At 42.9% G+C, this 22,673-nt stretch overlaps 1 protein-coding gene across 1 annotated transcript in view; it reads left to right on the top strand.

Moving 5' to 3' along the window:
• Positions 1-22,673, top strand: part of CCDC178 (coiled-coil domain containing 178) — a 732,453-nt gene that overhangs the window by 61,678 nt on the left and 648,102 nt on the right. The window contains exons 4-5 of the mRNA XM_077270423.1: positions 881-915; positions 2,701-2,780. Coding sequence (XP_077126538.1) covers positions 881-915; positions 2,701-2,780 — 115 coding nt within the window. The remainder of the gene's footprint in view (positions 1-880; positions 916-2,700; positions 2,781-22,673) is intronic.

The raw sequence follows: 22,673 nt of genomic DNA, 5'->3' as shown, positions 1-22,673 counted from the left end.
GCCGCAATGCCCGTGCAGGCGCAGTGTGCAAGCCTGGCTGGGATGTCAGACGGCCAGAGCTTACTGCGTCTGCGCAGCACAGCAGTACACTGCGCAGGCGCCGGTTTTGAACCGATAACAGCGCTGAGGGGGCGGCGCCGAAAGCGCAGGAAGATTGGAGTGACGGCAGAGGAGCTGGTCAAGCTGGGGAGTGAGGACCCGCCTACCTGGCTAGAGACAGGAATTGTGGCTAAGTATAAAAACGCTTTATTTGGGGTATACTTGAACCTAAAACTAAAAGAGCCACCTTGTTAGAATGCAGCATTACTGCTGCACAAAGTGGCTCTTTTAGTTTATAACGGCTGGAGGAGGGTGACAGTGGCCCTTTAAAGACTATGTGTGCACATCCCCTAATTGTCCAATATACGTTCTGTATGACTTCCTTGATTTTCTCGATCTTTTCTCACATTGTGAACCTTATTATTTCAGTGGATAATACTAATAATATGTCCGGGTCATGTGATGGACACACATAGGCCCCCAGAACAAGACGCAGCTCTGATAACTGTGCTGTATTCAGTCTTGTACCTGTGTGTCCATCACATGCCCTGGACACAGTACAATCCTCTGGAAATGAAGCATGATGGCTTCAAACAGCAGCAAGCTGAGATCTTGACGACCATGAGGAACATGTACACAAAGTAAACCATTTTTGTTTTAAAACCAGACAATCCCCTTATAGCCAAAAAGCCATGAGTTGCCGACCTAAACTTTATATTGAAGCCCCGGGGTTTTGGAATCTGGGCTCCATGTTTTCAGTAAGTCAAGAATATTGGAATAATTTGACTTTACTTATTTAACAGAAATTTAAATGTTCACTCTCATTCTTTATTTTTTTCAGCATGATGACATGGCACAGAATAAGTGTGTTAAATGGTAAGAATCTATTTGTGTGATCCAGAGATCAATATTACGTCTTACATCAGACACAGGAAATGACTAAATAAATAGTCTCTAAATCTGCCGATGAATGAGGAGAAAAGATTCTCTTCTCATTTCCATTTGGACGTGTCTTTTGTCTCTTCCGTTTTAGGAGATCCATGGCATCAGTGATGCAAACGGAAACAGAGGGACCCCATTTATTATCATTTATTATTATAGGGCCTATGTGGGTTCCATTTTTTGGAATGGAAGAAAAAGTTTTCCATGTGGGACATTTATTTTCCATTTAAAAAAAAGGACACTCAAGAGAACCCAAAATTAACAATGGGCCCCCTCTGCTTCCTAAAAAAAAACCCTGACAGACCGCCTGAGCGGACATGTGGACGGAGTCTGTGTTAGCAGTTTCCTGGAAGCTGTGGAAATGAACAGTCTCCCCCGAATCCTGTACTTTTCAGATAAGGCCGTTAGCCTATTATTTTTAATGATACATCGTGTGGGATAATCCTAAAGTATAACCATGAATATGCAGATTAGTGATGGACACGGCCACAGGAACCACTCAGGAGAATGATTAATTTAATTAATTGACTAAAGCTGGAGTTACACTAAACGACTTACCAGCGATACGACCTGGCCGTGATCGTTGGTAAGTCGTTGTGTGGTCGCTGGGGGCTGTCACACAGACAACTCTCTCCAGCGACCAACGATCAGGGCAACGACTTCGGCATCGTTGAAACTGTCTTCAACGATGCCGAAGTCCCCCTGCAGCACCCGGGTAACCAGGGTAAACATCGGGTTACTAAGTGCAGGGCTGCGCTTAGTGACCCGATATTTACCCTGGTTACCATTGTAAAAGTAAAAAAAAAAAAAACACTACATACTCACATTCTGATGTCTGTCACGTCCCCCGCCTGCGTCCACAGGGTTAAAACTGCTTTCGGCAAGAGCGCTGCTAATATGCATGCCCTGCTGCCGAGAGCTTCCCTGCACTGAACGTGTCAGCGCCGGCAGTAACAGCGGTGACGTCACCGCTGTGCTCTGCTTTACGGCCGGCGCTGACACAGTCAGTGCAGGGAAGCTCTCGGCAGCAGCGCGTGCATATTAGCAGCGCTCTTGCCGAAAGCAGTTTTAACCCTGTGGACGCAGGCGGGGGACGTGACAGACATCAGAATGTGAGTATGTGGTTTTTTTTTTAACTTTTACAATGGTAACCAGGGTAAATATCGGGTTACTAAGCGCAGCCCTGCGCTTAGTAACTCGATATTTACCCTGGTTACAAGTGAACACATCGCTGGATCGGCGTCACACACGCCGATACAGCGATGACAGCGGGTGATCAGCGACCAAAAAAAGGTCCTGATCATTCCCCAACGACCAACGATCTCCCAGCAGGGGCCTGATCGTTGGTCGCTGTCACACATAACGAGATCGTTAGCGGGATCGTTGCTACGTCACCAAAAGCGTGATGTTGCAACGATATTGTTAACGATATCGTTATGTGTGACTCAGCCTTAACATGTTGGAATGTGATGAAAAATTTGAGATGCGCTTCAGAGTTTAGTTATGATTATTCATCAGTTGTTGTTGTAAAATGGTTGTTGATTACAGCACGTCCTGCACTGGAGAGAAAAAAGTGGTTGCCCGTTCACACGGTACAGCAGGATAAATAATTCTGTCCTTAACGATTATATTTCCTTTCACGATGCAATAAAACTACAATTTTGTTCATAGCTCATTATTCCTGTGACCGTTTCTTCTCACTGTGGTTGGTGTTTTTAGGGCCTCCTGTGAGAGCACTGAAGATGCCCCAGTGGAGACACCAATGCTGCATGTCAGGGGAATTGCTATTGCTGACAAAGGTACCAGGTTTATGATTCCTATTTCAAACACAATTTTTCTAAAATTAAAGTGTTGCAATATTGATGGCCTATTCTGAGGATGGGACTCTTGCACACTGATGGTGGTTGCGGCGTTCTGGCGATTGCCATGTCTACTTTACTGTTTACACTGCTCTGTATATTTAGTAGGGGCAATGCTAGATTTTGCAGCTTTGTCCCATTAAAGTGCCAATAATATTGTAGTTACAGAAACCCCCTATTAATATAATTCCAAACTTCCCGTGAGGCTGTTTGGGCTCTGTCTCAAATGAGTCAATGCAACTATTCCAGCAATCCTGAAATCAATCAATGATGATAATTAAAATTGGAAGCATTTGGGATTCCTATGAGAAAATACAATCCTGATATTACATAGTTTTCTAGGTTGAAAAAAGGCATAGGTCCATCAATCTCAACCTTTCTAAATTAATTACAGTTTGTTGGTAGATTATTTGTAACCCACAGTGGCATTTGATATGAGAAAATCATCTAATCTTTTTTTTTTTAAATGCTGATATAGTGTCTGCTATTACTGCCCCTTATAATAGGGCTTTCTACCCCTCATATGCAATTTTTTTTACTGGCAATGATGTGCCTACTGTTTTCTCTTCCACTTCTCTGAATTTAGGTAATTGTATATGGGGGCTATGGGGAATCATAATGTGTATAGGGGGCTACGGGGAATAATGCTATGCATAGGGGGGACTAGAAGACATGTTGTGTATAGGAGGGCTATGGGATATATTTGTGATGCTAGTCACTACTCACGGACTAGCCGTGAGACAGAGTGGTCAAGACGTCCAAGGTCAAAAGCCAAGAAGGTACATCAAAAACAAAGGGAAGAGACTATGGCTTAGTCAAATAACGTTCCAAGGTCAAAATACTAGGAAAATAGCAGATCAGAGCAGAGGGGGTTAAACAGAAAGATGGTCAAAACAAGGTCCAAGGTCAGGCAACAAAAGATCTACAAACAGAATGCAAGGTACAGAGAGACAAACCATATAGTAGCTAAATGTACATCTGGTAGAGGTCTGGGAGTAACAGCTCAGTTAATTAGCCTGGCAGTCACCTGGGATAATGGGCTATAAGCCATCATGCGGTGTATAGGGGGCTATGAGGCATCATATCGTATATAATGGGCTTTTGGGCATCATACTGCACATAGGAGGCTTTCGACCATCATAACACATATAGTGAGACCGTGAGACATCATTCTGCATATAGTGGGGGCGATGGGCCATCATACTAGGTATAGGGGGTTATGGTCTATGGGCCATCATACTGTGTATACAGGGCTATGCACCATCATAATGTGTTATGTAGTCAGCATCTGCCTCTTAGACTAGCATCTGGAGCTAGCTCTGATTATTGGTGTTTACACCTTAAATGTCACTGCCAGACTCAAAACACAGCATTTAAGGCTTGTTGTTGTGGCATTTTGGGTGCCCATCATCACCTTTGCAATCAATTGAAATTAAAAAAATAAATCTGTTTAATACTGCTGCATCCTCAAAGGTCTGATATATTAAAATATAAAATTATTCAATTTGTATAGTAAATGACGTTTTTTTGGTCATCTTGACTCCCCAAAAAAATACAATACAAAGCAATCAAAGTATCATGTGTAACCCAAAATGATGCAAATAAAAACGATAGCTTTCCACAAAGAAATAGAGTTCCATTAATGTAAAAATGAAAATCTCCCAGGTCTCAGAAAATGGTTAAATTTGTTTGATTTTTTACACATTTCTGATTTTTTTTTAATTCAACAATTATATGAGTTTGGTAATGCTGTAACTGTACGTACCTGGAAAATCAGTGTTCCCAGCTAATTTTTACTGCACGATAAATACCATAAAAAAAAAAAAACAAAAACAACAATTATGGTAGAATTGCAGTTCTCCATTTCACCACACTTTGAACTTTATTCCCATTTTCCAGTACATTGCATGGGAAAATGAATGGTACACTTCAAAAGGCCAACTTATTTAGAAAAAAATGGAACCTCTTATGATTGTTTGAAAGAAAAATAAAAAATGTAGAGGGGAAAAAAATGAATTTGCAAAAATAGAAACTTGCTTGATCACATGGGGTCTAAACTGGTTGTCTGGCAGCATTGGTGATAAATGGTGCTGATGAAATTACGACCCCACATACCTGCTGAGATGTGTGCACAATGGGCAGGTATGAGTGTCGGTGTACAGCCTCTTATGCTTGTTAGAGCACTTAATCCACAGGATGTTAGTGACCCGTCTATTCAATGTATAGTCTACTTGCCATATCCTAGACTTGTCTTTGTGCTGATGATCTTCATACTCCTATGTTATACCGGTGATGCTGAGTCGCTTCTCATGGACAAGCTGTGAGTCAGGGTAATCAAGGAGTCCGAGGTCAAGACCAAGGAGGGTACGTCATAAACAGAGGGAAGAGACAAAGGCGTAGTCAGGTAATGGTCCGATGATGTAATACCAGGATGATAACAGATCAGAGCAAAGGGGCTTGGCAAAAGGGATGGTCAGAATGAGGTCCAAGGTCAGGCAGGAAAAAGATCCACAAGCAAAGCACAAGGCACAGAGAACCAAGCCACACAGAGCTGAGTGTACATCTGGCAGAGACCTTGGCCTGACAGCCCATCTAAGTAGCTGGGCAATCACTTGGAACAGGGAACACCTGAAGGCAGCCCAGCACCTCCCAATCTCAGACTGGACAGCCGAGCTGTCAATCAAACCACTGACAGCTCATAACGTCCCTGCACCAGACTGGACGACTGAACTGTCAATCAAAGTACTGATATCTTCAGCACACTCCTGCAACAGGATGGATGACTGATCTGTCAGTAACTGCATCCCAGGCACACTGAGGGGTGGAATCGTGACAATACCCCTGTGTTCTGGGGCAGCTGTAGAATTATATTCCATGTGTACTGTAATGTAACACTTCTGGAATTAATACTGTAGTTTTTGAAAATTACAGTTATAATTTAGGATTCTTTTACAAGAAGATTAACATGAACAGACTACAGATTGCCAGTTGTATTGTCACTATGAAATCCCAGTTTTCAGCCTGTTGCTAAGCAGCGAGTAATAGATTGGTAGATGCCAGTGCTAGAAGACAAAGCAAAAGTAATATTGTCTTATAATTACTTGTGAACAATGCAGTGTCTGGAAAAATGCATGTAGATGTATACATTTCTGCAATGTTCAGTTCTATACCTAAATATTACAAAGTTACGTAAAATGGTTATGTTAATCCAGTTTTTATCTTCTGTACCTCTAATAAGCAATAATATTACATTGTCATACTATTATAATTTGCTATTAAACATGATTAATGATATAATATTATATACTATACGTATAGTACACGTAACCTAGCTGGTTAGAAACCTAGCTTTATGAAAAGGGATAAATGCTGGTAACATTTACTAATGCGAGTCCAGGCATAACCACTAGAGGGTGCTGGATAACTTTTTGTTATCAGCATTTATTTTCATTTGAAGTTGTTTTTATGGATTTTAGAGAACAAAAATGTTGAAAAAGTCAATATTTTATTTTGTATGCTCTCTGTTGATTTTTATTTATTTGGTTGGAAACAACTATTGCAATTATTATAGCAACACACTGTGCTTTAAACCATACAAGGAGAGCAGTGAATGCCTTAAATAATAAATGATAAAAAAAAAAATCAACAGCAATAAACCACTAAACAAATGAGAACAGAACATTCCCAGAAGAGCTTTTATCCTAATAGGAATATGTTTAGGGAAAACATTAAAAAATTGACAAATTAAATTATGGTCTCTGTAATATTAAGGGCTCGCTCACAATAGTGTATAAAACGGACGAGTGCAATCAGATAAGAAATCAGATTGCACTCACACCAATATTATTCATTGTATCAGTGCTAAAACTGCAATTTTTTCCTCAACTGAATTTGGCATGAGGAACAAATTGTAGCGTGCTACATATGGCTGCGTATATCGGATGACACTCGCCAATGCAAGTCAATGGGTACAAGAAAAAACAGATGGCACGTGGACTATCCTTAAGGCGCCCGATTTTTACGCATCACAAATGAAAAAGACAAGATATGCAATCATCCCGTGACAGGAAATTACCGTAACTCACAAGGAAGTGTTGGCACCCTCCCCGAACATGCGCCAAGAGAAGACATACACAGCTCCAAGGAGATCAAGCAAAAAGAGGCTGTCTCTGCCATCAATGTGGAGATGCTCCTGGTCCTTGTTCAGGTGCGGCCAGAGACTTGGGCTACGCTGAAGCACAAGCGCGATGTCTCCTGGGCGTACATATGCAGACAAATGTACCCACTGTATGATGACAGCCCGGGATGTCAAAATTGGAATTAGTAGGTTTTGCTTTCATTTATTTGCTGTATTGTTTGCTACCCTCATTTCCGTCCCATATATCTTAATTAGTTTGTCAACAGATCTTCTTTAAGTCCATTTTTGCATATGTTTGGCCAAGCTTACCTAATGCCACATGCAACATCATGCTACATGTCTCACACACCTCGTGCCCCCTCACATGTATGATCTCTTTGGCCAGATATTTGATAAAGACTTTCATATGTAATATTTCTGTTTGGAATTTTCTGAATTTCTGTCTATGTAATGTCACATGTTAGTTACCAAATGACCAACTGCAAATTGTTTCCTCCCTTAGTGTATGGCTGAAATTCTCATTTTTCAAAAAATATCCTCCCGTTGTTTTGGTAACCTCGATCGGGAAATGTGATTTCTGCCCAAAAATAACGTACAACAAAGAGCACTCATATACTTCCTAATTGTCAAATATACACATCCTCCATTGCAGAAGGACAAAACACTGACATTATCGATATGTTGCTTTTTAGAAGTTTTTAGCAGTCCACTCCTTGTGAATCTCCTCCACATTTTTGAATGGCCTTTTCTTAACAATCCTTTCAAGGCTGCGGTTATCCCGATTGCCTGTGCACCTTTTTCTACCACACTTTTTCCTTCCATTCAACTTTCCATTAATATGCTTGGATTCAGCACTCTGTGAACAGCCAGCTTCTTTAGCAGTGACCTTTTGTGGCTTACCCTCCTTGTGGAGTGTGTCAATGACTGCCTTCTGGATATCTGTGGATTGTGGAGCCTACTGAAACAGACTAAAGGTACCTTCACACTGAACAACTTAACAACGATAACGATAGCGATCCGTGACGTTGCAGCGTCCTGGATAGCGATATCGTTGTGTTTGACATGCAGCAGCGATCTGGATCCTGCTGTGACATCGCTGGTCGGAGCTAGAAGGCCAGCACCTTATTTCGTCGCTGGATGACCCGCTGACATCGCTGAGTCGGCGTGTGTGACGCCGATTCAGCGATGTCTTCACTGGTAACCGGCCGCGCTTAGTAACCCGATATTTACCCTGGTTTCCATTGTAAATGTAAAAAAAACCAAACACTACATACTTACATTCCGGTGTCTGTCGCGTCCCCGGGCGTCCGCTTCCCTGCACTGTGTCAGCGCCGGCCGGCCGTAAAGCAGAGCACAGCGGTGACGTCACCGCTCTGCTTTCCGGTGGCGCTTACACAGGATGCAGGAGGAGTGCAGGGAAGTGGACGCCGGGGGACGTGACAGGCACCGGAATGTGAGTATGTGTTTTTTTTTTTTACATTTACAATGGTAACCAGGGTAAACATCGGGTTGTTATCGGGTTACTAAGCGCGGCCCTGAGCTTAGTAACCCGATGTTTACCCTGGTTACCCGGGGACTTCGGCATCGTTGGTTGCTGGAGAGCTGTCTGTGTGACAGCTCTCCAGCGACCACACAACGACGAAATAGCGACGCTGCAGCGATCGGCATCGTTGTCTATATCGCTGCAGCGTCGCTTAATGTGACGGTACCTTAAGGGACCCTTTTGAATGCTTAGGAAGCGTTTGCAGGTGTTTTTGTTAATTATTCTAATTTACTGAGATAATGATTTTTGGGTTTTCATTGGCTGTAAGCCATAATCATCAACATTAGCAGAAATAAACACTTGAAATAGATCACTCTGTCTGTAATGACTATATATAATATACTAGATGTTTCCAGCCAGCTAACGCTCAGCACGCTCATTGCTATCTAATTAACGCTGCTGGTGATTAAACTAAAGTAAATAATGACAACATTCAATAGCGCTTATGCAGGTGGTAAATTAACTTAAAATGAAGTTAATAACAATAGTGTGGTGATATGGTGGGGGGCGGGATTATGTGTGGTAATGGGGTGGGAGCGGGATTATGTGTGGTAATGTGTTGGGGGGCGGGATTATGTGTGGTGATGTGTGGAGGGCGGAGCTACTGTGCAGGGGGCGGGATTAGCGAGTATTCACGATGCCTCTTATATATATAGATGAGTTCCAATTTTTGTATTGAAGAACTTACATAAATTAACTTTTTGATGATATTCTAATTTTGTGAGAAGCACCTGTATGTGGTTGAGTAATATATAGCAGGACATCATATGCAAACGCAGATTATTTGTACTCTGTGTCTGCCACCTTAATCCCCTTGATATTGGGGTTATCTCGGATTGATGAGACCAGTTGCTCCATCACTAGGATATATAAGAGGGGGGACATGGGACATCCCTGTCTTGTTCCATTGGTTATTATGAAAGGTGATGAAATTGTTCCATTTATCTTCAGCCTAGCTGACGGATTGCAATACAGGGCCAAGATTTGGGCTATAAAAGGGTCCCCTACCCCAAGCTTTTTAAGAGAGTAATATATATGGCATGCCAGGAGACTCTATCGAACGCCTTCTCATCGTCTAACGAAAGTATTAGTAGAGGGATACCTCTTGATTGGGCATGATGAATAATGTCAATTGTCTTTAAGGTGTTTTCCGATCTTCCCTCCCATGGAGAAATGCCATCTGATCCAAGTGTATGTTTTCAGTTAAGGAAGGTTGCAGCCTGTTCACCAATATTTTAGCATAGATCTTCAGATCCACGATCAGCAGAGAGTTGGGTCTATAGATAGAGTATAAATGTGGGTCCCCACCCTTTTTTGGGAGAACAGTAATATGTGCCTTTGTGGTTTGAATAGGAAAAGGGTTCGTGCAGGGCGCGTGGTTAAATCCTCCCAGCAGGAAAGGTGAAAGGAGGGGAAGGAATGTTTTATAGAATTTATCTGAAAATCCTTCTGGGCCTGGGCTTTTTCCCACTCGCTAATGACTGGGTAGCCAACTGCATTTCAGACTCTTTTAACCCCTTAAGCCCCGAGGGTGGATTGCACGTTAATGACCGGGCCAATTTTTACAATTCTGACCACTGTCCCTTTATGAGGTTATAACTCTGGAACGCTTCAACGGATCTTGGGGATTCTGACATTGTTTTCTCGTGACATATTGTACTTCATGATAGTGGTAAAAAATTTTTGATATTGCCTGCGTTTATTTGTAAAAAAAATGGAAATTTGGCGAGAATTTTGAAAATTTCGCAATTTTCCAACTTTGAATTTTTATGCAATTAAATCACAGAGATATGTCACACAAAATACTTTATAAGTAACATGTCTACTTTACATCAGCACAATTTTGGAACCAAATTTTTTTTTGTTAGGGAGTTATAAGGGTTAAAAGTTGACCAGCAATTTCTCATTTTTACACCATTTTTTTTTAGGGACCACATCTCATTTGAAGTAATTTTGAGGGGTCTATATGATGGAAAATACCCAAGTGTGACACCATGCTAAAAACTACACCCCTCAAGGTGCTCAAAACCACATACAAGAAGTTCAGGTGTTTCACAGGAATTTTTGGAATGTTTAAATAAAAATGAACATTTAACTTTTTTCACAAAAAATTTACTTCAGCTCCAATTTGTTTTATTTTACCAAGGGTAACAGGAGAAAATGGTCCCCAAAAGTTGTTGTACAATTTGTCCTGAGTACGCCGGCCGATACCCCATATGTGGGGGTAAACCACTGTTTGGGTGCATGGCAGAGCTCGGAAGCGAAGGAGCCCCATTTGACTTTTCAATGCAAAATTGACTGGAATTGAGATGGGATGCCATGTTGCGTTTGGAGAGCCCCTGATGTGCCTAAACAGTGGAAACCCCCCACAAGTGACACCATTTTGGAAAGTAGACCCCATAAGGAACTTATCTATATGTGTGGTGAGCACTTTGACCCATTAAGTGATTCACAGAAGTTTATAATGCAGAGCCGTAAAAATAAAAAATCATATTTTTTCACAAAAATGATCTTTTTGCCCCCAATTTTTTATTTTCCCAAGGGTAAAAGAAGAAATTGGACCCCAAAAGTTGTTGAACAATTTGTCCTGAGTACGCTGATACCCCATATGTAGGGGTAAACCACTGTTTGGGCGCATGGGAGAGCTCGGAAGGGAAGGAGCGCCGTTTGACTTTTCACTGCAAAATTGACAGGAATTGAGATTGGACGCCATGTTGCGTTTGGAGATCCACTGATGTGCCTAAACATTGAAACCCCCCCACAAGTGACACCATTTTGAAAAGTAGACCCCCTAAGTAACTCATATAGATGTGTTGTGAGAGCTTTGAACCCCCAAGAATTTCACTATAGTTTATAACGCAGAGCCGTGAAAATAAAAATTCTTTTTTTTTTCCACAAAAATTATTTTTTAGCCCCCAGTTTTGCATTTTTCCAAGGGTAACAGGAGAAATTGGACCTCAAAAGTTGTCCAATTTGTCCTGAGTGCGCTGATACCCCATATGTGGGGGGGAACCACCGTTTGAGCGCATGGCAGAGCTCGGAAGGGAAGGAGCGTAATTTGGAATTCAGACTTGTATTGGTCTGCAGGCGTCACATTGCGTTTGCAGAGCCCCTAATGTACCTAAACAGTAGAAACCCCCCACAAGTGACCCCATATTGGAAACTAGACCCCCCAAGGAACTTTTCTAGATGTGTTGCAAGAACTTTGAACCCCCAAGTGTTTCACTACAGTTTATAACGCAGAGCCGTGAAAATAAAAAATATTTTTTTTCCACAAAAATTATTTTTCAGCCCCCAGTTTTGTATTTTCCCAAGGGTAACAGGAGAAATTGGACCCCAAAAGTTGTTGTCCAATGTGTCCTTAGTACGCTGATACCCCATATATTGAGGTAAACCCCTGTTTGGGCGCACGGGAGAGCTCGGAAGCGAAGGAGCACTGTTTTACTTTTTCAATGCAGAATTGGCTGGAATGGAGATCGGACGCCATGTCGCGTTTGGAGAGCCCCTGATGTGCCTAAACAGTGGAATCCCCCATTATAACTGAAACCCTAATCCAAACACACCCCTAACCCTAATCCCAACAGTAACCCTAACCACACCCCTAACCCTGACACACCCCTAACCCTAATCCCAACCTTATTCCCAACCGTAAATGTAATCCAAACCCTAACTTTAGCCCCAACCCTAACTTTAGCCCCAACCCTAACTGTAGCCTTAAACCTAGCCCCAACCCTAACCCTAGCCATAACCCTAACTCTAGCCCTAACCCTAACCCTAGCCCTAACCCTAATGGGAAAATGGAAATAAATACTTTTTTAAAATTTTTCCGCTAACTAAGGGGGTGATGAAGGGGAGTTTGATTTACTTTTATAGCGGGTTTTTTTAGCAGATTTTTATGATTGGCAGCTGTCGCACACTGAAAGACGCTTTTTATTGCAAAAAATATTTTTTGCGTTACCACATTTTGAGAGCTATAATTTTTCCATATTTTGGTTCACAGAGTCATGTGAGGTCTTGTTTTTTGCAGGACGAGTTAACGTTTTTATTGGTAACATTTTCGGGCACGTGACATTTTTTGATCGCTTTTTATTCCGATTTTTGTGAGGCAGAATGACCAAAAACCAGCTATTCATGAATTTCTTTTGGGGGAGGCGTTTATAGCATTCCGCTTTTGGTAAAATGGATAAAGCAGTTTTATTCTTTCGGTCAGTGCGATTACAGCGATACCTCATTTATATCATTTTTTTATGTTTTGGCGCTTTTATACAATATAAACTATTTTATAGAAAAAATAATTATTTTTGCATCGTTTATTCTGAGGACTATAACTTTTTTATTTTTTCTTTGATGACGCTGTATGGTGGCTCGTTTTTTGCGGGACAAGATGATGTTTTCAGCGGTACCATGTTTATTTAGATCCGTATTTTTAATCGTGTGTTATTGCACTTTTTGTTTGGCGGTATGATAATAAAGCGTTGTTTTTTGCCTCTTTTTTTTTTTTACGGTGTTCACTGAAGGGGTTAACTAGTCGGATAGGCGATACTAAATATGTGTACTTTTATTGTTTTTTTTTTATTTAGATAAAGAAATGTATTTATAGGAACAATATATTTTTTTGGGGGGAATTATTTATTTATTTTTTTTATACACATGTGAATATTTTTATTTTTTTACACTATAACATTGCCCCAGGGGGGGCATCGTGTTATAGTGTAAGATCGCTGATCTGACAGTTTGCACAGCACTCTGTCAGATCGGCGATCTGACATGCACAACTCCTCCAGGCTTCCCAGCGCCTGCTCTGAGCAAGCGCTGTGAAGCCACCTCCCTGCAGGACCCGGATTACGCGGCCATTTTGGATCCGGGCCTGCTGCAGGGAGGAGGTAAGAGACCCTCGGAGCAACGCGATCACATCGCGTTGCTCCGGGGGTCTCGGAAGCACGCAGGGAGCCCCCTCCCTGCGTGATGCTTCCCTGTACCGCCGGAACACTGCGATCATGTTTGATCGCAGTGTACCGGGGGTTAATGTGCCGGGGGTGGTCCGTGACCGCTCCTGGCACATAGTGCCGGATGTCAGCTGCGATAGTCAGCTGACACCCGGCCGCGATCGGCCGTCCTCCCCCCGTGAGCGCAGCCGATCGCATATGACGTACTATCCCGTCAGTGGGAATTAAGTCCCAGGTCACCTTGACGGGATAGTACGTCATATGGGATTAAGGGGTTAAGGGTTCATCTAGAGATGAGGTGGGAGACGTTTTTAAAGGGTTCTGTGCTTGTGTCCCAGGCGTGTCTGTCCCATTCAAGGAAGTATGTGTTCTTTTGTATACCATCAAGATTGTATAGTTGAGTATAATATTTATGGAATTCAGTAGGGATATCTTCCGTTGTATTTAGCATTTGACCCGAGTTGTCTTTTATTTTTGGGATGTGATTTTGGGCTTGTTGGGATTTTAGAGGTTTCAGTAGCATGTGTCCACATTTATTGCTATGTTCATATAACTTACTGCTACTGACCTGAAGATAGCATCTATATCACAAGTATAATAGTTTTTGGCTTCCTGTCTGGCTGTTAATAGGTCTTGGAGGGTTGCCGTGGAGCGGGCATGTTTGTGGGCTACCTCAAGGGCTTCTACTTTGCGCAGAGCGAGATTGAGGTAATGTGCCCTATCTCTTTTAAATTGGGTACCATGTTTTATAAATAGACCCCTAAGAACGCATTTCAGTGCCTCCCATTTGATAGTGGGCGAAGATTTGTCAAATTTTTCTCAAAAATTTCTCGTCTTTCTCAAAGTTCGATATTGTGTTGGTCACATCCTGGGTGTCCACCGGGTCCAGCAACAAGGATTTGTTTAGTTTCCAAGACCACAAAAGCTTGGATAGACTGGGAATAACGAGAGAACAGAATACGGGAGCATGGTCAGACTAAAGTAATTGTCCCTATCTCCGTCTCCAGCTGCCAAGATAGGGCTCAGTGTTGTACCAGGACATAGTCAATTCTGCTGTAAGAGTCATGGTAGGGAGAACAAAATGTATAATCTTTGATAGTTGTTTGTGTGAGGAGCCAAATGTCACAGAGCTGTAATTAGAGAAGTGCCCTCTTTACTTTTTTGATAGCTGAATATGATAAAGATGCTTTTCCTGTTGAATTATCTAATGTAGGATCTAGAGTCGAATTGAGGTCTTCACACAGAATGACTGTACCCTGGACAATGGGTATGGCTTTGTCTATTAGGTTGAGAAGGAACTGAGTTTGACCCTGGTTAGGGGTATAAGCATTGATGAACGTGAAGAGTCTACCTTCAATTTTTTTAAATTAGGAGCATATATCTTGCATTCGGATCTTTAATGCATTCAGCAAACTCGTGTGTCAGGCTTTTGTGAATAAGGATAGCTATTCCCTTACTCTTTGATTGGGTGTTGTTACATAGGTACCAGTGGGTATAGTATTTGTTTTTAGGCATAGGGGTATGGTATTCTTTAAAGTGTGTTTCCTGTAGGCACACGATCTGTACCTTTTTCTGTGAAGTAATCTAAGAATTTGGGCCCTTTTTTGCGGGATGTTAAACCTCTTCATATTGAAGGAGGCATACTTAAGTGTCGCCATTGGGTTGACTCTCTCGGCGGTCCGCCCCTCTTAGAGTGAGATGATTACAAGCATCGATGGACATTTGAAGCAACTGTGGTTAATAGACAATAGGGTGAAACAAATATGACCAAAGAAACAGTATGCAAAGAACTACCGTTCAGGGTATAAGTAACAATATTAAGTAGAACCAATCGTGTGGGGGTACCCGATCGCCTGGCAGTGTCCCTTTGGGGGGAAGTGGCATCTAAGCATCGTGAGCACCAATGCTCCTTTAAGAATTACATAGCTGGATAGAAGACTAACCAACTGACTATGAAAAACATTACTGAAAGGCAAAACTATTAAACTCCCACGAGAATACAGTTAGGACAACGGATCTAGGTGAATATTCTGTTGGTAGGTGCTAGCAAGGTTAAGGCATTAAGACCTATGCAGCTTGTCAAATATTTGTATGTACTTCCCTGTGGAGCTACCCATTTTTCACATCCAACTGCAGTTACGTTTTTAAGTGCAGAATAAAGACTTTTCTGTACTATAAAAACGCATTAAAAACGCGGCTTCACATCTGCACCAAAAACGCATAAAATAAGTGGGAGAAGATTGTTATTGAATAGTTTGATGCGGACCCTGCAGAAAACAAAAAACACAGTATTTATGCAATGTGTGAACATGGCCTGCAGACACAAAAAAGGCAGATGTCATATAGTGAAGATAAAAATGAGAAAGTCCTGGCAGCTCTGATTCGGAATGAATGAACAAAAAATAAATCCACAGCTAACAACCTAAAGATGAGCAGGATGCACAATTGACATTGCAGTGCCCAGACTAATCAAAAGCCACGTTGGGGACGTTGGAAGGTAAGAGATTCACGGCCTCCCATCCAGCTGCCAGGTGCACTGACCTGGTCGCTGGACCAGAGTCCCCTGGATGTAGTGGACAATGCCGGATTTGGGTCTATGCCCTGTAGTCTTGGGCGTCTGCTGAATGTCCCCCCCCCCCCCCACTACCACCACCCCTCTGACAACTCCTACTGCCAGGGGATAAAGAAATGGTAAATGGGCATGGATTGGGGTCTGGCCAGGGGCATGGCCAAGATATGGCGGTGTAAAATGGTCAGAGTAAGGGCTAGGGGGCTGCAAAAGGAAGGAAAATGGGGTAAGAGCAGGACAATTGTACTGCAAACAAATGTGGATAGGGAAATAATTTATAGGGGTTCTTTCACCATAGCAATCATAGTAAAATAAGAAGTAAATGAATAACAGTAACATTTTACCTGTGCCCTCAAAGAGACTGAGGCTTTCTAATGTCAGTCCACCTTAAAATTTCACTCACAGAGCAGGTGGCACAGTACCCCTACAGAAGCAGCTTTCAAATTTCACCCACAGAGCGTGGGGCACAGTACCCTTACAGCTCCAAAATATCAGCTACAGTAGCGTACAATACAAATGACGCCGATAAAAAGCTGGTAGTATGAGCTTGGATTGAGCTGGCAGTCCGCTGCGAGGCTTACTACTGTCAGTCCAGTTTAAAATTTCACTCGCAAAGCATGTTTTCACATTTCCCCCACAGAAGTTGATAACAAATTTCATCCACTGCCACAGGGATACTGGAACAGAGAAGGGCCAGCGGATCACAGTGTCTGGTTTCACAGTCTCCTGCACTGACTACTACTGCTTCACCATTTTAATAAACAGTGCAGTTTTATTTTTCTTGCTGGCAGTGCAAGTGTTAATCAGTTCAGTTAATCTCCTGGAGCTCTCCAACCTGGATTGTATGAGCTGTTCAGTGTTGTCAACTCCCCTCTGCTATATAAAGTTGTGTGAAAAAAGTGTTTGCCCCTTTTCCAATTTCCTATTCTTTTGTATGCTTGTCACACTTAAATGTTTCAGATCACCCAAAAAAATTAAATACAGTGGGGAAAAAAAGTATTTAGTCAGCCACCAATTGTGCAAGTTCTCCCTTAGAAAGATGAGAGAGGCCTGTAATTAACATCATAGGTAGACCACAACTATGAGAGTCAAAATTAGAAAACAAATCCAGAAAATCACCTTGTCTGATTTGGCAAGATATATTTTGCAAATTATGGTGGAAAATAGGTATTTGGTCATTTAACAAAAGTTAATCTCAATATTTTGATATATATCCATTGTTGGCAATGGCAGAGGTCAAACGTTTTCTGTAAGTCTTCACAAGGTTGGCACACACTGCTGGTGGTATGTTGGCCCATTCCTCCATGCAGATCTCCTCTAGAGCAGTGATGTTTTGGGCCTGTCGCTGGGCAACACGGACTTTCAACTCCCTCCAAAGGTTTTCTATGCGGTTGAGATCTGGAGACTGGCTAGGCCACTCCAGGACCTTCATATGCTTCTTATGAAGCCACTCCTTCATTGCCCTGGCTGCGTGCTTGGGCTCATTATCAAGCTGAAAGACCCATCCACGGTTGATCTTCAATGCCCTTGCTGATGGAAGGAGGTTTGCGCTCATAATCTCACGATACATGGCCCCATTAATTCTTTCATGTACATGGATCAGTCGTCCTGGTCCCTTTGCAGAGAAAGAGCCCCAAAGCATGATGTTGCCATCTCCATGCTTCACAGTAGGTATGATGTTCTTTGGATGCAACTCAGCATTCTGTCTCCTCCAAACACTACCAGTTTTGTTTCTACCAAACAGTTCTACTTTTGGTTTCATCAGACCATATGACATTCTCCCAATACTCTTCTGGATAATCCAAATGCTGCCTAGCAAACTTCAGATGGGCCCGGACATGTACTGGCTTAAACAGGGGGACATGTCTGGCACTGCAGGATCTGAGTCCCTGGTGGCGTAGTGTGTTACTGATGGTAGCCTTTGTTACAGTGGTCCCAGCTCTATGCAGGTCATTCATTAGGTCCCCCCGTGTGGTTCTAGGATTTTTGTTCACTGTTCTTGTGATCATTTTGACCCCACGGGGTGAGATCTTGCGTGGAGCCCCAGATGGAGGGAGATTATCAGTGGTCTTGTATGTCTTCCATTTTCTTATTATTGCTCCCACTGTTGATTTCATCACACCAATCTGCTTGCCTATTGCAGATTCAGTCTTCACAGCCTGGTGCAGGGCTACAATTTTGTTTCTGGTGTCCTTTGACAGCTCTTTTGTCTTCACCATAGTGGAGTTTAGAGTGTGACTGTTTGAGGTTGTGGACAGGTGTCTTTTATACTGATAACAAGTTCAAACAGGTGCCATTACTATAGGTAATGAGTGGAAGACAGAGGAGCCTCTTAAAGAAGTAGACACAGGTCTGTGAGAGCCAGAAATCTTGCATGTTTTTAGGTGACCAAATACTTATCATTTTCCACCATAATATGCAAAATAAATCTTTCCAAATCGGAAAAGGTGATTTTCCGAAATTGTTTTCTCAATTTGGACTTTCATAGTTGTGGTCTACCAATGACATAAATTACAGGCCTCTCTCATCTTTTTAAATGGGAGAACTTGCACAATTGGTGGCTGACTAAATGCTTTTTCCCCACTGTAACTGAGTGCAGTTGTTGCTGCTAAGGGTGGCCCAATCAAGCATTTGCGATAACGGGCAATGAATCTTGTACAATGCTCTGGAGGAATTTTGACCCACTTATCTTTGCAGAATTGTTTTAATTCTGCCACATTGGAGGGTTTTTGCGCATGAATCATCTTTTTAAGGTCATGCCACAGCACCTCAATCAGATTAATGTCAGGACTTTGACTACGCAACTCCAAAGTCTTAATTTTGCTTTCCTTAAGCCATTCAGAGGTGGACTTGCTGGTATGTTTTGCATCATTGTCTTGCGGCATAACCCAAGTGCTCTTCAGCTTGAGGTCACGAACAGATGGCCAGACATTATCCTTCAGGATTTTTTGTAGACAGCAGAATTCATGGTTCCATTTACCACAACAAGTCTTCCAGGTTCTAAAGCGGCAGAACAGCCCCAGACAATCACACTACCACCACCATATTTCACTGTTGGTATGATGTTCCTTTTCTGAAATGCTGTGTTACTTCTATGCCAGATGTAGTGGGACATACATCTTAAAAAAAAAAAAAGTTCAACTTTTGTCATGTCAGTCCACAGAGCATTCTTCCAAAAGTCTTGGGAATCATCAAGATGTTTCCTGGCAAAAGTGAGACAAGCCTTTATGTTGTTATTGCTCAGCAGTGGTTTTTGTCTTGGAACTCTGCCATTCAGGCCATTTTTGTCCAGTCTCTTTCTTATTGTGGAGTCATGAACATTGACCTTAACTGCATTCTTGGGGTAATTTTGGTTGGCCGTCTACTCCAGGGAAGGTTCACAACTGTTCCATGTTTTTGCCATTTGTGAATAATGGTTCTCACTATCTTTTGCTGGAGTCCCAAAGCTTTTGAAATGGCTTTTAACTTTTTCCAGACTGATAATTCTGAATTGCTTTGTTTCTCATTTGTTCCATAATTTCTTTAAATCACGGTATAATGTTTAGCTTTTATGGTCCTTTTGGTCTATTTCACTTTGTCAGGCAGGTCCTATGTAAATAATTCCTTGTTTGAGAACAAGGGTGTGGCCATTACCAGGCCTTGGTGTGGCTAGGAAATTTGAACTCAACTTCCCAAAGATGTGATAAACAACAGTTAATTTATGTTTTAAGGGGCAGGGGGGAGGCAATAACTTTTTCACACAGGGCCCTGTAGGTTTGTATTTCTGTTTCCCTTAACCCCTTAACGACCGGTGATACGCCTTTTAATGGCGGCACCTAAGGGTACTTATTCCTCAGCGCCGCTTTTTAATGGCGTTGAGAATTAAGGTTATAGCGCCCCCATCTTTGGATATTCTCTGGGATCTCGGCCGCGGGGTAGCTGAGACTCCAGAGAACATAATGCGGGTCAGTTTTCACTGACCCCAGTGTTGTGATCACCGTTATTCACGGAATAACGGCGACCGCAAAAAAAGAAAAGTCTGATTTTTCATTTAATTTCTCTCTTTTCTGATAAGATCTAGCACATCAGAGGAGAGAGAAATGGGGTCCCCCGAGCCACCCTCCATTACCTTCGGTGTCCCTGGACCATCCTGCATCCTGTGGTCCTGTCTCTCGGCTGTCAGCATCTTCTTCCAGGAAGAAAATAGCAGGAGCATGTGCAGTGTACCCACCAAGATCTGCTGGCTAGCACCCGGCAACAATAGGAAATTTCTCCTATTGGTTCATTTTGATCACTGTGATAGACCCTATTCATGCAGTTGGTGCTCCCGCACCAGTGATAGAGGTAATAATGGTACGGTGTCCTTGTAGAGATCCAGCAGGGTGGCCACCCAGTAATCTGCACTGGTAAAAATCCCTGGCCGTGCTTACTGGTCCACGTATCGGTGGTTATGTATACTTTGCCACTGATGGTGTTGCGCAGTGCACACCTGATTTGGTAGGCAAAATGTTTGTGCAGGATGTCACACCTGCAGGTGGCACATGTCATTTTGTGGACGCACTGTGCCACAGGGTTGGGCCTGCCTAGGAAGGGGCGTAACTACGCGGCTACCTGTTGCTCACTGCAGCTCCTGAAGGTGGACTCAGGCTGGGCTGCAGATAGCCACCAGGTACCACTCCTAGGCAACGCCCAATTCTGCAGCTGCTGACCCCAGAGGTCAGATTCACTGACACTGATTGAGGACTAAGGCTCTGTTCAGACTAATAAGTTCTGACTCCTCTGCAGAAAGGTTACTGACACAGATTCAGACTGCATTCAGAATGGGCTAATTCAGAGACTGGTATTAGCAGACTGGAATAAAATGGACCAAGGGACAAAGTTTCAGGCGCTTAGCGAACACAGATTAAGGGAGCAGGTTCAGGCAGTGACTGGGGGCATTATTCTATGTGCACTTGCTGTCCCTTTAATAACAGGGAAGCATGTGCGCGCACTAGGAGCACCACCAGGAAGTGTGGCGTGCACAAGCAAGAGACATGCCTGCAGATGGGGACTGTTAAGATCTGGTGGCCCAGGAGTAGCATTGGACGTACTCTGGAGAAGGTGGTATCTATACTGACCGCGGACCCTGAACTTAACACCGCAACTAGAAGTAGCCGTGGGATGTACCTACTGATCCTAGACACCTCGACACAGCCGGAGGACTAATTAACCCTCTAGATAGAAAAGGGAAAACTATCTCGCCTCAGAGAAAATTCCCAAAGGATAGGCAGCCCCCCACAAATATTGACTGTGAGAGGAGAGGAAAAAACATACACAGGCTGAAAACAGGATTTAGCAAAGGGGGCCAATCTAGCTAAATAGGAAAGATAGGACAGAGAACTATGCGGTCAGTATTAAAATACTAGGAAATATCCACCACAGAAAATACAAAAAAAACTCCACATCTAACTAAAGATATGGAGGGTATATCTGCCTCTCCAGAGATTCCAGCTTCACTGCATAAATCCTTACACAGATTAAGCTGGACAAGAAAAAACATGAAATGCACTGAACAATGAGGCCCACAACATGTGGGCTGCAAAACAAGCAGAACTTATCTTGGAGAAAAGACCAGGAAGCAGGAGAAACCATGAAGGGATGAGAATCCTCCAGAATACAATGGACAACTGGCACTGACTAAAGGGTGAGGCCAGACTAAATAGCCCAGTCCAGAGTGGACACACCTGATAACTGCTGTGAAGGACAGACAGCAGCGCTACCACTTATAACCACCGGAGGGAGCCCAAGAACAGAATTCACAACAGTACCCCCCCCTTGAGGAGGGGTCACCGAACCCTCACCAGAGCCCCCAGGCCGATCAGGACGAGCAAAATGGAAGGCACGAACCAAATCGTCAGCATGAACATCAGAGGCAACAACCCAAGAATTATCCTCCTGGCCATAGCCCTTCCACTTGACAAGATACTGAAGCCTCCGCCTTGAAAAACGAGAATCCAAGATCTTCTCAACAACATACTCCAACTCCCCATCAATCAACACCGGGGCAGGAGGATCAACAGAGGGAACGACGGGTACCACATATTTCCGCAACAAAGATCTATGAAAAACATTGTGGATGGAAAAAGAGGCTGGAAGGGCCAAACGAAAAGACACTGGATTGATAATCTCAGAAATCCTATAAGGACCAATAAACCGAGGCTTGAACTTAGGGGAAGAAACCTTCTTAGGAACATGACGGGAAGACAACCAGACCAAATCCCCAACCCGAAGCCGGGAACCCACACGCCGCCAACGGTTAGTGTTATGGTTCTCAATGGCAAGAGAACATAGCCCAGCATACATAGGAACTAGCTCTTGGAAGGATGGAAACTTAAACTGACCATGAACTAAACCTGCCGCACAACTAACAGTAGCCGGGTAGCGTAGCCTGCGTTTTATCCCTAGATGCCCAGCGCCGGCCGGAGGACTAACTAATCCTGGCAGAGGAAAATATAGTCCTGGCTCACCTCTAGAGAAATTTCCCCGAAAGGCAGACAGAGGCCCCCACATATATTGGCGGTGATTAAGATGAAAATGACAAACGTAGTATGAAAATAGGTTTAGCAAAATCGAGGTCCGCTTACTAGATAGCTGGAAGACAGAAAGGGTACTTTCATGG

The sequence above is a fragment of the Ranitomeya variabilis genome, chromosome 6 (genome assembly GCF_051348905.1).
Source record: "Ranitomeya variabilis isolate aRanVar5 chromosome 6, aRanVar5.hap1, whole genome shotgun sequence".
Classification (NCBI taxonomy): domain Eukaryota; kingdom Metazoa; phylum Chordata; class Amphibia; order Anura; family Dendrobatidae; genus Ranitomeya; species Ranitomeya variabilis.
Note: the sequence above shows the minus strand (reverse complement) of the source record. Positions and strands in the feature narration are given on the sequence as shown.